At 47.9% G+C, this 15,645-nt stretch overlaps 1 protein-coding gene across 13 annotated transcripts in view; it reads right to left on the minus strand.

The window, feature by feature from the left end:
- Positions 1-4,736: 4,736 nt before the first annotated feature.
- The window catches only part of LOC133363901 (uncharacterized), an 82,650-nt gene continuing 71,741 nt past the window's right edge, over positions 4,737-15,645 (minus strand). For all 13 annotated transcript variants that reach the window (XM_061583603.1, XM_061583602.1, XM_061583596.1 and 10 more), the window contains 3 exons: positions 12,364-12,601; positions 8,723-9,820; positions 4,737-5,286 (listed from right to left, as the gene is read on the minus strand). In XM_061583603.1, the coding sequence (XP_061439587.1) occupies positions 5,096-5,286; positions 8,723-9,820; positions 12,364-12,601 (1,527 nt within the window). In that variant the 3' untranslated portion in view covers positions 4,737-5,095. The remainder of the gene's footprint in view (positions 5,287-8,722; positions 9,821-12,363; positions 12,602-15,645) is intronic.

Here is a 15,645-nt window from a genome sequence, read left to right on the forward strand (position 1 = left end):
GACCCTCAGATCTACCATGATGCTGAACCAAGTACCCCGGTGGGCAGAGCTGAGAGAGACCAACTCCTCCCTGCTCACCCACCCAGGTCTCGGTTATACATGCCAGATCGGCTGCCTCATCCACAATCAAATCGTGGACGAGGGAGGTTTTATTATATACCGATCTGGCATTTAATAACAGCAACTGGAGATCTGAGAGTTGGCTGATAGGACTACCAACGACCTTGCGGGTGTGGGAAGGACCGGAACAAGGCACAGCCACAACATGTCTGGTCCGCGTTCCCCTTACCTGGCACGTCCTTCTCACAGCGCCATACCTTCCTTTGCCCGTCACTACGGCAATTGGGGCCCCCTCAAGTCTCCCCGCCTGATGGATAAAACTCTCTCCGAAGCACATAATACAACTAAAATATACAACAATTAAACGTATAAAAACAGCTATATATACAGCCATATATACAGCATATAAACATACACACTCACTCAGACATACATTCATATAATCAGGCACCCATTCATCTCAAATTGCGCACACGCACGCACGCACGCACGCACACGCGCGCACGCGCGCACACGCACACGCACGCGCGCGCACGCACACAAGACCAGGAATGGTCTTGAAATGATACTGTTTTGTAAGCTGTTCATAGCTGTCTCTGTTACATTGAAAGAATGGGGGGGGGAATAGGTTTTTGCCCCAGGCCCCGCACATGCTAAGGGCGGGCCTGCCTCTGGCTAGATGCGGCAACCAGGCGCTGCGAATGTTCACCTGGCTGGCAGCATCTTTGCACCAACCAAGGCTCTCACAAGCCTCAAGGTGATTTCAAATCCCTCCCGTGGTCTTTTTTAGCTGTGGGTTGCCTCTGCTGCTTTGCCACTGTTTATTTATCAAATGTATAGCCAACTCTTCCTCCCAGAAGGAGCCCAGGGCAGCAAACAAAACACTAAAACCACTCTGAAACATCTTAAAAAAACCCAGACTGCTCTGAGCACCGCATTTTAGAGTTAGCACTGAATAGGCCTTGCAGCAAAGGGTGAAGCACATATCTTAGAAATAATGAAAAGTGGGCACAAATGTTGGGGGCCACGCAGGATTTCTGATGAGCATGGCGAAAGGAGAAATCTGAGCCTTCCTTAAAAAAGAGAGAGTAAGAAATCCAAGTTTCTAGCCCTTGAGAGTTAAGGATGTAAAGGAATTTGCTGAAACCTAAATAATGGAAAAAGGGGAGGGCACAGCGGTTGTTTGCCTGATTCTACTACTTCCATTCCACATTGAGAAAACAGATAGGCCATCTTGAGCATGCACAGAATGCGTTCTTCTCAGTACAGAGTCGCCACCACAACCAGCCGATCTGGGTAGATCCGGAGAGTGAGGAGGGCAAGTCTGATTGAAACCCGTTTTATATTGGCACCACCCTTCTTCACCGAAGTAAGTCGACGCAAGGCGTTGTAAGTCTTGGCAGGAGAAGCACCGACTGGTACACCGCCATTTTACATGCACAGCGCCGAAAATGGAGATTGCAAAGCAGTTTGTGCCTCGCCCTGCCTTTCCTTTGGGGCTCATTCATTCGAAGAACAATCTCGGAGTTTTAAGGAAAGTCATGCAGACCGCTTTCCCTGCCCGCCTGCCTGCCCTGGCCACCCTTTTTTCCTTGCAAAGAACCGCCTCCCTCTCTCGCAGGTAACCTACCGGTGTTTGCAGGTCCTACCTACAAGTGCTACTGCAGGCTGCAACGCCCAAACACATGCAAAGAGCAAACCGCTCCCAGGCCACACCCCAGTCGAGCGCCCCCTGCCGGCAACGTTAATTCTAGCTTTTATTTATTTTTTATTACATTTATACCCCACCTTTCTTTTCATGATAGAAACGCAAGGCAGTTTACATATGGTTCCCAGGCGGTCCATAGCCTGGGATTAGGCTTTTAGCGGAGGAGTGATGCCTACCACGGCCACAGGTGGCTCAACTCTTTAAAGGAGCCCTGCTGTGGGTCAGGCCAAGATGAGCCTCTGTGCCCTGTTTCCAACAGGGATCAGCCAAGGGCTTCCCAAAAGCGTGCAAGAGAGGTACAAAAGCAAGAGCGACACACACACACATGCTTTAGCCCCGACTTCTAGTATGCAAGAGGTAGACTGCCTCTGAAGCTGGAAGCTCCATTTTGCCCAGGGGCAGGGGACCTGTGGCCCGCCAGACATTCCAGGACTACAGCTCCCATCATCCCTGACCATTGGCTAGTCTATCTGGGGCTGAAGGGAGTTGGAATCCAGTAACAGCTCCGAGTAGGGCAAAGATCCCTCACCTGATTAGCCTCAGGTTCAGTCTCTGGCAGCATCTTCCTGTAGGGTTGGGAGACACTCCCTGGCTGAGACTCTGGAGAGTCGCTGTCAGTTGGTGTAAACTCTGAGCAAGATGGACCAAGGATCTGAGACTCAGTAGTGTTAGGTCAAAACTAAAATTCTGAGCTGTCCTCTTGACCTTACTCGCCTCACGTTCACCCCGGGAAGAGTGCGGAGCTGAGTCACATGAACCCACTGCCAGAGACCCAGGAAATAACGACAACAAAGAACCTTTGACAAAGGGGACCCAAACCTGTCCCTCAAGATGCCTTTCAGAAATTGGGAACCCCGTTTATTCAAGGGGGTTCAGATTATATACCCTCAAGGAGGGACTACAGGTCAGGGGGATGAACCTCATACAACATAAAGAAATTACACGGTGGCATAAAGGTCAAGAAAGGGGGGGAAGGACAAGGGGGGATGAGTGGATTTGCCGATGGCATGTTGCCCCTTTGTAAATCAGTTTTCGCAGACTGCTACAGCCTTGAGACAGAGGCTGGAGCCAGAGAGCTCAAAACAATCAGGAAGAGAATACTAAAACAAAGGCAGAGCGCATTCTTGCGGGGACAAAGGTTTTCATCCTTTGGCACATATCTTGTTAAAGCTCAATGAGCATACGAAAAGGTGAATCCAGCTTGCAATCTGAACCACAGTTCTTCCTGCAAAGCTTCCTGGGATGGGGGTCAGGTTAGGGGCAAATAAACCGAAATCAATTTTATTTCAACCCTTATTCATTTTAACTCAACAGTAGCTTCCTGTGATTCTATGATGGTGAAATTTTGGTGGGGTACAAAGTGGTGGCCAGGCTCAGCTCTGTTAAAAATGCACACCATAAAGGCTGATCCGCGACGTCTTCTCTGAGCTCTGCGAGTGCCGCATTCTCCCAAATGAAGCGTAGAGTGCTTGAGGATTGGGATATTTGCAGGGAGGCCAAAATGCTTATTTACAAAGCCATTGTACTACCAACCTTACTGTACGCCTGTGAAACATGGACCATCTATAAACGCCACTCCCAACCTCTTGAAAGAGTCCAACAACGCTGCCTCTGGAAAATTCTCCAAATTACTTGGGAAGATAGGCGGACTAATGTTAGCGTATTGGAAGAAGCAAAGACCACCAGTGTTGAAACAATGATCCTCCAACATCAACTTCGCTGGACCAGCCATGTTGTTCGTATGCCTGATCGCCATCTTCCAAAGCAGCTACTTTACTCCCAACTTAAGGACGGAAAACAGAATATCGGTTGGCAGCAAAAGAGGTTTAAAGATGTTCTCAAAGCTAATCTAAAAAAAAGTAACATAAGCATCGAGAACTGGCAAGCCTTGGCCCATGAGTGTCCCAATTGGAGGTCGGCCATTATCAAAGGTGCTATGGACTTTGAAGAAGCATGAGTACAGGGCGAAAGGGACAAATGAGCTAAGCGGAAGGCACGTCAAGCAAATCCTCATCGTGACCACCTTCGATCTGGAAACCTATGTCCTCACTGTGGGAGGCTGTATGGATCCAGAATTGGCCTCCACAGTCACTTATGGACCCACCGCTAAAGACCTTATCTTGGAAGACAACCTTACTCGGCCATGAGTGATCGCCAATGAATGAATGACTCGGGATACTCCCAAAACCCACTCGATAGGCATACAGCCAAGCACACTTAAAACACAGCCTTATGGAAGAAGTCAGACGGTTTTTCTGTCTTATGCAGGATTGTCTGTTCTAGCAGCTCTCCAGGAGGAGTGAGTGTTTGTGTGGTATGTATCACCTCTCCTGGCCATTCTCTGTCTGTAAAGCAACATATTTATTATAATAGGACTGGTCTTCCTTGAGATGCGTCAGGAAGTTGCAGGCTCAAACTACTGTGTGCAGAAAAGGCTTTAGATTACACTCTGGCAAGCCAGAAGCCCTTAGACGCACATGGCCCCCTGCTTCCTTCAGTGTGGCTCCCACACGCCTCAAGAGAGAAAGTCTGGATAGGTGATGAATTAATGAATGGAGCGATAGGGTTGGGTGCAGAGCTAGGAAAAGTTACTTTTTTAAACTATAACTCCCATCAGCCCCAGCCAGCATGGCCACTGGATTGGGCTGATGGGAGTTGTAGTTCAAAAAATAACCTTTCCAAGCTCTGGTTGGGTGCTTGTGTGAACAGCGGAGTGTATGTGTCCCACCCACTCTTTGCTTTGGGGCCTACTCGCCGCCACCCTCTCTTCGCTTTCACAGGAGACCCTGAACCTCCAAAAGGCTGCACACCAGCACTTTAGATATTTGAGAGTGTGGCCCAACTCTGGTGTGGGCTTGTTAAAGCTCTTTCTCTCCGTTCTATATCTGTAAAATGGGAACAGCTTAGTTTCGAGGAGAAGCAAATCTCTACAAGATAAAAAGCCTCAAAAATTAAAACACACACACCTTTATTCTTTACATTCAGAGACAGAAATGTTGTCTTTAAAAACATACGCTGTTTCTCCTCTATAATGAGTTCAAGGAAAAGTGGTAAACTTCATTACTGCCACAGAGCCCAGCAAGCTTAAGGGATAAGGGCTGTTTGTAATTTCTACCTTGAGACTTTAAAAATACATTTTAAATATACATTCATACCAAAAAGCTCTCGTAGTAGTCATTTCAGCCCTCGACAACCACAGTCCAAAGAACAAAAAACAGGCCCGGCACGTTTGGCTGCTGTGTGCAAGAGAAGAAAGTTCAAGGCTGAGGGAGCCACTGCTAGGAGTGGGAGGGACCTCTCTGGTAGACTGGGTGGGTGTCTGCAACTTTAGCAGGAAGCCCTGTGAAAATGCTGCCGGGTTCTGCCGCCACCGTTCTGCTGCCAGGCGTAGGGGTGGGCACCTTCGCACTGCATGTGAGAGTGCCGGCGATGCCTGATGTGCCTATTGCGTTGCCTTACCCTGGCTCTTCTAGGCTGCCCACCCCGAACAGGGATAAAGGAGCTGTTGCGAGGGATTTCTGTAGGAAAGACAGAGAGAGATCAGAGGAGAGGGCACAGAAAGGGGCCAAAGTTTCAGAAAAATCCAGAGGGATTAACCACGGTTAACCATGTAACCACGGTTAGCCATGTAACCATGGTTAGCCATGTATGAGCAGCCCAAGCAATGCACCTGCATGGAGACATCTGTCTGATTCATTTAGAATATTTATGTATCCCTTTTCCACAAAAGAACAGCTGAACTGGTTAGCCGTCTCTATCTAGGTACAACTCAGAAGTGCTGGCGATTATCTTTAAAGCCCTAAACAGCTTGGGCCCTTTCTCCCATACCAAGTTGCCCATCCCCTATGACCAGATGGAGAGGCCCTTCTGGATGTAGGGCTGAGACTCAGTTGAGGGGGATGAGAGAAAGGGCTTTTTCAGTGGTTGCACCCAAATTCTGGAATTCTTTGCCCTTGGGAGGCTCAGCTGGCCTACTCTCTTGAGGTGTGTTGCAAGAAAGTAAGCTTTTAAAAATCAGGCACTGACCTTTGCTTTACCAAGCAGGTAATTTCTTATCCAATGCCTTTAACTACTGGACCTTTCTCTGTCTTAACGTACTGTTATTTTAATGGGATGCATTTTATCATTGATTTTAAGCTTTGTGCATGGGCCTGAGTAGTTTGTAAGCACTAGAAGAACGTGACACAGATGGTGTTCTCATCCATCGTTGGCAGATCAACGGTCATCAAACAGAACAGGTGTCCTCATTTAAATATCTCGGGCTAATGTTTCACTCGTTGGGCATGTGGCACCATCAACTAAAGAGAACTGTTTTAAACGCTCAAAAAAGCTCGAGAGTCCTGATTTCCTTTTTCTACTCTAAAGGTGGCCAACATGTGCCTTCAGCAATTCACATCTTTGTAGCTAAAGTCATCGCTCAATTGCTGTATGGTTCGCAAGTCTGCATTTATTCCACCTATGCCCCTTTGGAGTCGATTCAAACAGGATTCCTACGCTCCCTTCTCAGTGTCCCAAGCTGTGTTCCAAACTCTATTCTTCGTCTAGAAGCTGGAGTCCTGCAGATAGAAACACGTATGTGGATGAGCAAGGTAACATTTTGGTTAAAAATGTTCTTTGCACCAGTTGGCCTGACCTCTCATACTGACTGATTCCTTTTTGTCTACTTGGAAACGGGCCTTGAAAGAGAAATTGCTTAGTTTAGGCTTCTCCATCACGTCGATCTCAACTTTAGAGCACTCCAAAGCCAAAGATCTATTACTCCAGCGTATCAGGGACACTGACTTTCAAAAGCATATGGCGCAAGCCACACCGTATACTTCTCTTAGTTATAATTTAAGACCATTCAGCGCTGCCCGCTATTTATCCACGCTGATAATACCAAAGTTCAGAAAAGCTTTCACTCAAGCCAAACTTAATATTCTACCATTGGTCTATCTGGATGGAAAGTTTAAAAAAATTCCAGTTAAAGGAGCAACTTTCTCCCTGTGGAGAAGGGGCAATCGAGACAATGGACCACATTCTACTCCACTGTACTTTCTATCGCGATTTACGCTCTGTCCTAATTTCTTCTATCGGATTCCATCCCCCAAGTGACTGCCAAGGTGGCAAGCTTCTGTGCGGCTACCATATGCTGCAGAAAGCGCTTAACTAACGTAATACCGACTCCTTTATGAACTCAATTACGGCAGCATCTTCAGCTTAACTATTTTAATTGTTAAATTTTACATTCTTTTAATGGTTATTACTATTGTGCAATTTTTGCTTGGCTACGCACCGTAATAAATTACTTATTCATTTGTGACACAAATCTAACTATATGGAATCTCAAAAGTCATTTTACTCAGGCGTCACAGACAGTTTACAAACATGCTTACATTATGTTGGAATAAAGTTTACAGGACCGTGGTCCACCTGTGTCGGAAGGCAGAGCTGGGGTCCCAATCCCGGGGAGCTGGATCCCGGAGAGTTGGGAGAAGAGTATTCGGATGGATGGCAGAGGGAAGGGGGAGGAGCTTCCCCCCTTTGGAGCGAAGACGAAACAGAGGAACTGCCAGTGATAAGGTCGCTTAGCGACGGGGAGCCTGAGCCCTCCCTGGACATTCTCACGCCTCCCCCTCTTTCAGGCTCAGAGCAAGGGGGGGAAGAGGGAGGGCTGCTCACAGCCGAAAAGCGGGGAGGCAGTTTACCATCAGCCCCTCCCCTATCCCCCATCCTGGAATCGGAAACTTCAGAAGAGGAGGGGGTGATGCTTCCCCCCTCACCGCGCACACGCAGACAGCTGAAAAGACAGGAGAGAAGGGGGGGAAGGCGGGCAGTACCTGAGGGGCAGTTAAGGAGGAGCGAAAGATTGCGCGCCCATTTGGCCCCTTCTTAAAGAACAGGCGGGAAGAAGTCCCTTGCTCTGTCAACTTTCTCCCAATGCCGCAGGACCTGTATCCCTGTATTGCTTCATGAGAAAGCGCAGTCTTTGTTGGACATTACCCTAATAAAACATGAATTAACTACAGCCGTTGGTCTGGTTCCTGAGTCACATCCTGGGCCTGACAACCTGATTCCTACTTTGCTTCTGGCTGTTTCAGCTTCCGTAGTGGGACAAATAGCAACCCCCCCTGAACAGCTGCTGCCAGTCAATGCTGACTGGATATATCTGTCAATTTCATTTTCTGATGTTAAGTTCAGTTCTTTACATTTCTGCACCAGTTTGCAATAAAAAAAAAGAAATCTCATGAAAATTCACCAGCATTGTAGTGCATATTTCTCCTAATACACACATTGTCCTAACATAATATGAATTATTTTCATCAATATGCACAATTTTATTTCCCCTAAAGTACACATTTTTATACACAGTATTTGGTTGAAGAATTTCATCACCAAGTCTGGAGAAGTACAAATTTCGAAGGATAATTGTGCTTCAAGTATTGGTTCAGAAAGTGCCAATGAGGTAATTTCTCATTCAAATGCAAAGAGGATCAGATTTCTCCCACAGGCCTAGCGACATGGCTGAGCCAGCCAGACCAGTGGTTTGACTTGGTGCACAGGCAGGGTCCTATGCTCACCTTTGACATTGGCTTCCCCTTCAGTCCTACATAACCCCAAAGCTCACAGCCCTTATAAGAGCCATCTCAATCAGGCCAAAGGTCCATCTCACCTAGAACCCCATTCTCCCAGTGGCCAACCAGATGCCCCCAAGGGAAGCCTAATTATGGGATGTCTTTATGCTCTGGATACCACATTGCTCCCCTTCCCTTCTCACCATTCCCAGCAAGCCCAAATGCCTTCCCCACCCCTGCCCCCAGTTTGCACATCCCCGTGCTTTCTGCAGTACTGCCCAGTCACTTCCCACTTCTCAAAAGCCCTCCATGCAATACATTTCTTCCCAACAGCCTGGGCCATGCAAAGTGTGAACCGCATCTTCTATCACTGTGGCTTGCAGAGAAAGATGGAACATACCTTGAGGATGATGGGGTAGCGTGTTCCAAGCTCCATCCATGGGCCTGTCATTGTAAGGGCTGTTGCGATGATCAAGAGGTGGAAGGTCAGGATTGAATTGGCCAGGGTGGGGTGGGGGCCCCTGGCCATTATATTCCGGTCCACACATGGGTCTATTATCATAGAGACCATCATGATGGTCAGGATTGAATTGGCCAGGGTGGGGTGGGGGCCCCTGGCCATTATATTCAGGTCCACACATGGGTCTATTATCATAGAGACCATCATGATGGTCAGGAATGAATTGGCCAGGGTGGGGTGGGGGCCCCTGGTCATTATATTCTGGTTCACACATGGGTCTATTATCATAGAGACCATCCTGATGGTTGGGATTGAATTGGCCAGGGTGGGGTGGGGCCCCCTGGCCATTATATTCCAGTCCACACACGGGCCTATTATCATAGAGACCATCCTGATGGTCGGGATTGAATTGGCCAGGGTGAGGTGGGGGGCCCTGGCCATTATATTCCGGTCCACACATGGGTCTATTATCATAGAGACCATCATGATGGTCAGGATTGAATTGGCCAGGGAGGGGTGGGGGCCCCTGGTCATTATATTCCAGTCCACACACGGGTCTATTATCATAGAGACCATCCTGATGGTCGGGATTGAATTGGCCAGGGTGGGGTGGGAGCCCCTGGCCATTGTATTCCAGTCTACCCAAGGGCCCGTTACCATGGTGTTCATTCTGATGGTCAAGAGGCTGATGAATGAGATGGCCATAGTTGGACAGGGCACCCTCCTCACACTCAAATCCACCAATGGGGCCATTACTATAAGTAGCATTCTGTTGAAAATAAGGGTCATTGGCACGATTGAGCTGACTAAGGAAGGGTGGGGGCATCTGTTCGTGTTCACCCACGGGCCTGTTACAGAAGGTACCATTGTAATGGAAATAGAATGGAGTTCTGGAACGACTATGGTGAGGGAGGAAGCAAGGGGCAGGTGGAGGGTGGGGACTGGACTGGCGTGATGAGGGCCACTGTAGCTGCAACGGCCGCAACGGTGGTGGTGGGGAAGCTTGCCAATTTGCTGCGTGTCCATTCCACTCTATTCCTGTGAAGGGAGATGAGAGAGATGTTGTTAATTACGGAAAAATGAGGGTGGGGCAGTGGCTTCAGCCGTGCGTGGTCTACTTAAAGAAAAACCGAAAGAAAAAATGTATTCAAATCCCCAATCTGTTTTTGACTCAGAAAGCACGCAACGCATACTGAGGACGTCTTAAAGAGAGAGCAGCAACACAACTAACCGACCGGAGGTTTTACGCGATCCAGAGTCTGCACTTTTGCTTCAGAGCAGAAGCAGAGCCTCAGAGGATCAGACCAAGCATCAACAAGTCAAGCATTCTTTGCAAGAATCTCAGCACCCAGCGGGATCTAGGTGGCCTGCCGATATATAGCCAATGGGCCACTGCTGGCCAACCATCTTCTTTTTGCCCTCTCCCTCTTTATATTCGTTATCTCAAGCTGCACAAATGAGGACTTCCTGGTGGGGTCCTCCACATCCTCCCTCTTATAAGTCACTGGCAGAACATTTGCATTTCTTCGGGGAACTGCCAAATCCACCCACCAAAGGAAAAAGTACTCGCTGTTGTTCACATCACCTTTTCTCTAGAACAAATTTATTAGAGACTTCAGTTCTCTTTCAGAAGATTCAGACTCTGATTCTGCCCCTTAACACATCCAGAAGTTAGAGATCAATCCACAGTTTGTATCCCAGGAGAGATGTTTTGACTTTATCACCCATTTTCACTGGACAAAGATTAACAGAGAGAGAGAGACAGACAGACAGACATGAGAACCAAGATGGGAGAACTGGAGTGCTTGGTCTTAGAGAAGAGCATTGATATAGTGAGCATAACCGAGACCCGGTGGAATGGAGAAAACCAGTGGGATACGGTTATCCCTGGATATAAACTATATCGGAAGGACAGGGAAGGATGTATTGGTGGCGGAGTCGCTCTATACGTGAAAGAAGGCATTGAATCCAGCAAGCTCGAAACCTCAAAAGAGGCAGACTCCTCCACAGAATCATTGTGGGTGGTGATACTGTGCCCCAGGAGGGACTTAATACTGGGAACGATCTATCATCCCCCTGATCAAAATGCTCAGGGAGACCTTGAGATGAGATATGAAATTGAGGAAGCATCCAAACTAGGAAATGTGGTAGTAATGGGTGACTTCAACTACCCGGACATAGACTGGCTGCATATGTGTTCCAGTCATGACAAAGAAGCAAAGTTTCTAGATATTCTAAATGACTATTCCCTAGATCAGTCGGTCATGGAACCGACCAGAGGGACGGCAACCCTGGACTTAATCCTCAGTGGGGACCGGGACCTGGTGCGAGATGTAAATGTTGTTGAACCGATTGGGAGCAGTGACCACAGTGCTATTAAATTAAACATACATGTAACTGGCCAATTGCCAAGAAAATCCAACACGGTCACATTTGACTTCAAAAGAGGAAACTTCACAAAAATGAGGGGATTGGTAAAAAGAAAGCTGAAAAACAAAGTCCAGAGGGTCACATCACTCGAAAATGCTTGGAAGTTGTTTAAAAACACTATATTAGAAGCTCAACTGGAGTGCATACCGCAGATCAGAAAAGGTACCGCCAGGGCCAAGAAGATGCCAGCATGGTTAACGAGCAAAGTCAAGGAAGCTCTTAGAGGCAAAAAGTCTTCCTTCAGAAAATGGAAATCTTGTCCGAATGAAGAAAATTCTCCATTCTTTGAGAACTCTCGGGTGGATGCCATCCGGGCCCGGTGATTTGTCAGTTTTTATATTGTCCATTAAGCCTAGAACTTCCTCTCTCGTTACCACTATTTGTCTCAGTTCCTCAGAATCCCTTCCTGCAAATGGTAGTTCAGGTTCAGGGATCTGCCCTATATCTTCCACTGTGAAGACAGATGCAAAGAATTCATTTAGCTTCTCTGCAATCTCCTTATCGTTCTTTAGTACACCTTTGACTCCCTTATCATCCAAGGGTCCAATTGTCTCCCTAGATGGTCTCCTGCTTTGAATGTATTGATAGAATTTTTTGTTGTTGGTTTTTATGTTCTTAGCAATGTGCTCCTCAAATTCTTTTTTAGCATCCCTTATTGTCTTCTTGCATTTCTTTTGCCAGAGTTTGTGTTCTTTTTTATTTTCTTCATTTGGACAAGACTTCCATTTTCTGAAGGAAGACTTTTTGCCTCTAAGAGCTTCCTTGATTTTGCTCGTTAACCATGCTGGCATCTTCTTCATAGTGGGGTTTACTTCTGATCACACTACATTAGGTAGGATTGCGCTGTCAAACAAGCATACTACATCCCACTAATCTATTTTGTACGCAGCTCTCATCTCAAATGACTCAAGTTTCTAGTCTTTGTCTGGCTGCAAACACAGAGTCACAAACAAAATTCTCCTGCAGAGCCTTCCAAACATCCTGTACCTCCTGGTCTGCCTTTGAAGGGCAAGGCTAGGGAAGACTCCCTCTCTGGAACCCTGGACAGCCACTACCAGTGAGTGCAGGCAGTACTGAGCTTCACAGACGAAAGGTCTGACTGAGTAGAAAGCAGGGTCCTATGTTCCATTCAACACCCATGTGACTCTCACCTATTTGGGGCCTCCTCTCCTCGAGCTGAACTCCCCAGGCATCAGCCATGTACGTCAGCAGCCATTTGGTAATGAACCGGTGTGCCGTGGAATTCCAATGGACCCCGTCCTCCTCACGGTGCTTCTCCTGAAAGCGGAAGTGGAAGTGTAGGTCCAGGACATTGAAGTCATAGCTGGAGGCCACTTTGGCTCCATAGAAGTTGGCCTCGATCACATCCCTGGGACTTGCGTTTGGTTTCTGCATCCAAAGGGAAAAGGAAGAGGAGGAGGCTGAAAGCTTGGGGATGGATCACAGACTGGGCACATGGAAACATGTGCGTTAGTCACATGGCTCGGGGCAGAAATACGAGAGTCGCCATTTTTATTATCAGATAGTGGCGACTGGTGGCTCCATGTCAGTGGGGCAGTGGAATCCACTCCGAGGTTTTGTCTGAACTTTCAAGGACTAAAACCCGGAGTGGATTCCACTGCCTCACTGACATGGAGCCACCAGTCACCACTGTTATCAGAATTATAAATCTTTTTTTCTGCCCTGGATCTTCCAACATTCAGCTTCCCTGACTTCTAGCGTTATGAGGGAGAAAGAAAAGTCTCCCTATCCACTTTCTCTGCATCATGCACAATTTTACACACTTCTTCCATGTCCCCTTTTACTTGCCTTTTCTCTAAACTAAATACACACACACTAGCAGCGTAAAGTGATTAAAAGGCACAGACTTGAGTTGTTGCCCAGCACGGCGTTTAACAAGTATCAACGGTCCCTTGCACTAACCACTAGCCCAGAATATATGCTATCCATGACACTTGGGCACATAAGAACATAAGAAGAGACTGCTGGATCAGGCCAATGGCCCATCTAGTCCACCATCCTGTTCTCACAGTGGCCAACCAGATGCCCCAATGGGGAGCCCACAAGCAGGACCTGAGCGCAAGAGCACTCTCCCCTCCTGTGGTTTCCAGCGACTGTTATTCGAAAGCACACCACCTCTGACTATGAAGCCAGACAATAGCTACATCAGTGAAGACAGAGCCCTCTGCAAAGCCCTTACAAGCATAACATTACCCTGCAAATAGAAGGGTAGCCTTTCAAGGGACGGGGTAGGCAGCAACCCTTCTCCATAATAACATTTTCAGTTTTGCTACATAATTTTTTTAAAAAAATGACTGTAAACCAACATAAAGTATGAACATAAGATAAAATACATGGGTAAAGAGTCATTTACAGTCTTGTCTTTGCTCTTTTGCAGGAATTCATTGTGCAGCTGAAGCTCAAGATCATCCAGGAAAACAACAGTTACCAGGACAGAAGCAAGACTAGCAGAGGCGAGCAAAAGAAGTACAGACCAGCTTCCAAAGTGATTTATAGCTTGGCGGTATTTGCAACTGAGAATCTTCTTTGTATGAGCAACAAAATCATTCCGCACAGGTAGGGGAGCTTTGACTGGCAGGCCCCCTGCTGACCCCTTAAGCGGTGCATTAGCTGTTGCACAGCAGCCTCGAAACAAAGCTTCACTCACCACCAGTCCAGAGTGTGGCCTTGAGCCTCTTTTCAGCAATTTGTAAGAACCTGCTTTGTACAGAGTCAGACCACTGGTCCATCTAGCTCAGTACGGTCGGCACTGACTGGCAGTACCTGGCAAGTTTTGCACGCAGAACAGATGCTTTACTGTTACATTCTGATGCTTCACGTATGAATAATGTTGGGGGGAACCTAGAACCCCAAAGTAGCTTGTTTGATAGGACCTCTAATAAGGCTGAATTCAGCCCCCGCTATAGAAATGTCACACGGTCACATAAGGATAAGTAGAATAGTTAAGAAGCCTGAAAGCAGGTACAACAACAGGTAGAGATAGCTGGAGATGGCTTTTCCGCCTGTGTGCAGGATATGAGATGGCCTGAGCATCTGGGGAAGAAGGGCACTGAAGGACTCAGTTTGATTTCTATTCTAATGATGACTTATTTTTTTGTGCACGTGGCAATGGCCTCTGGTAAAATATTGGCCAGAGATTCAATTTAACAATTGTAATTGTAATCCAAATGTTGTCGCTTTCAAAAAAGCCCTTCAGAGTTCAAATTGGGATAACGTTTGAAGTAAACTGGGAGGGGTTATTGCTTGTTAGGAATGCTCTAGCTGACCCCTACTTAGTTGAAAGGGTGACAAAGCCCTGGACTATTCTGGATTACATTTCCCACCCCATACCCCCTGCTTGACAGCCAGTGTGGTGTAGTGGTTAAGGTGTTAGACTACGACCTGGGAGACCAGGGTTCGAATCCCCACATAGCCATGAAGCGCACTGGGTGGCCTTGGGCCAGTCACTGCCTCTCAGCCTCATGAAAACCCTATTCATAGGGTTGCCATAAGTCAGAATCGACTTGAAGGCAGTCCATTTACATTTACCTCCTGCATTCTGACTTCTTGTGTCTTCCTGAGTACTGTGAAATGAAGACAAGAAGCAAGGACCATTTCTGGCACTTTTGGAAGAATGTGCAGACCCTGAATTAAATGTTCTAATTTCTTGTCTGATTTCTCTCATGCCCAGCAGAACAATCCCATTGTTCAAAGACAGTGTTAGAAAAAAGAACTAGTTTTCTTAGAGTGTTAGCAACAAATACATAACACATGAGATCATCTCATACTCAGACCCCTCCTTTTCATGTTGATTTGTACAAGAGAAAGTATATCATCATCATCTTATTGTATTTGACTAAAAGCCATCACAACTAGGGTTGCCAGATCTCTGGTTTTCAGCCGGAGTCTTCGGCAAAAGGGGGCCGTCTCCGGTCTCCCGCCATACTCACGTCAAACACGTGGATCTCCGGCTTTCTAGTGGCCCCCTCAGCCACGCATGCGTCATTCACACACCCATACGTCGAAGGCTCTGGCCGCCCGCCCTCCCGCCCTTTCTCAGTCAGCCAGGGACTGCAGACACAGGAGGAGGAAGCGGCTGCCAGCAGGTGCCTCAATACTTGAGTCGCCGCCACCGTCGTTCTGCGCCTGAGCGAGGCCACCCCCCTGGCCTGCGGCTGCTGCGTGGGCGCCTTCGTCCAGCCGCCGCCCCTGCAGGGACCCCCCCCCAGCAGCAGCCCCTGCCCGCTGCCGAGTGAGCACACAGCCACAGCTGCAGCCCCGCCGCCCACACAGCTGCAGGTGGGGGTCCTGGAGCGGAGCCCACAGCCGCCTGGCCTGGGGCGAGAGCCGCCGCCGCCGTCACTCCTGCACCTGAGCGAGGCCACCCTCCTCGCCCACATCTGCCGCATGGGCACCTTTCTCCAGCCACCGCC

The sequence above is a fragment of the Rhineura floridana genome, chromosome 9, assembly GCF_030035675.1.
Source record: "Rhineura floridana isolate rRhiFlo1 chromosome 9, rRhiFlo1.hap2, whole genome shotgun sequence".
Taxonomy (NCBI): Eukaryota; Metazoa; Chordata; class Lepidosauria; order Squamata; family Rhineuridae; genus Rhineura; species Rhineura floridana.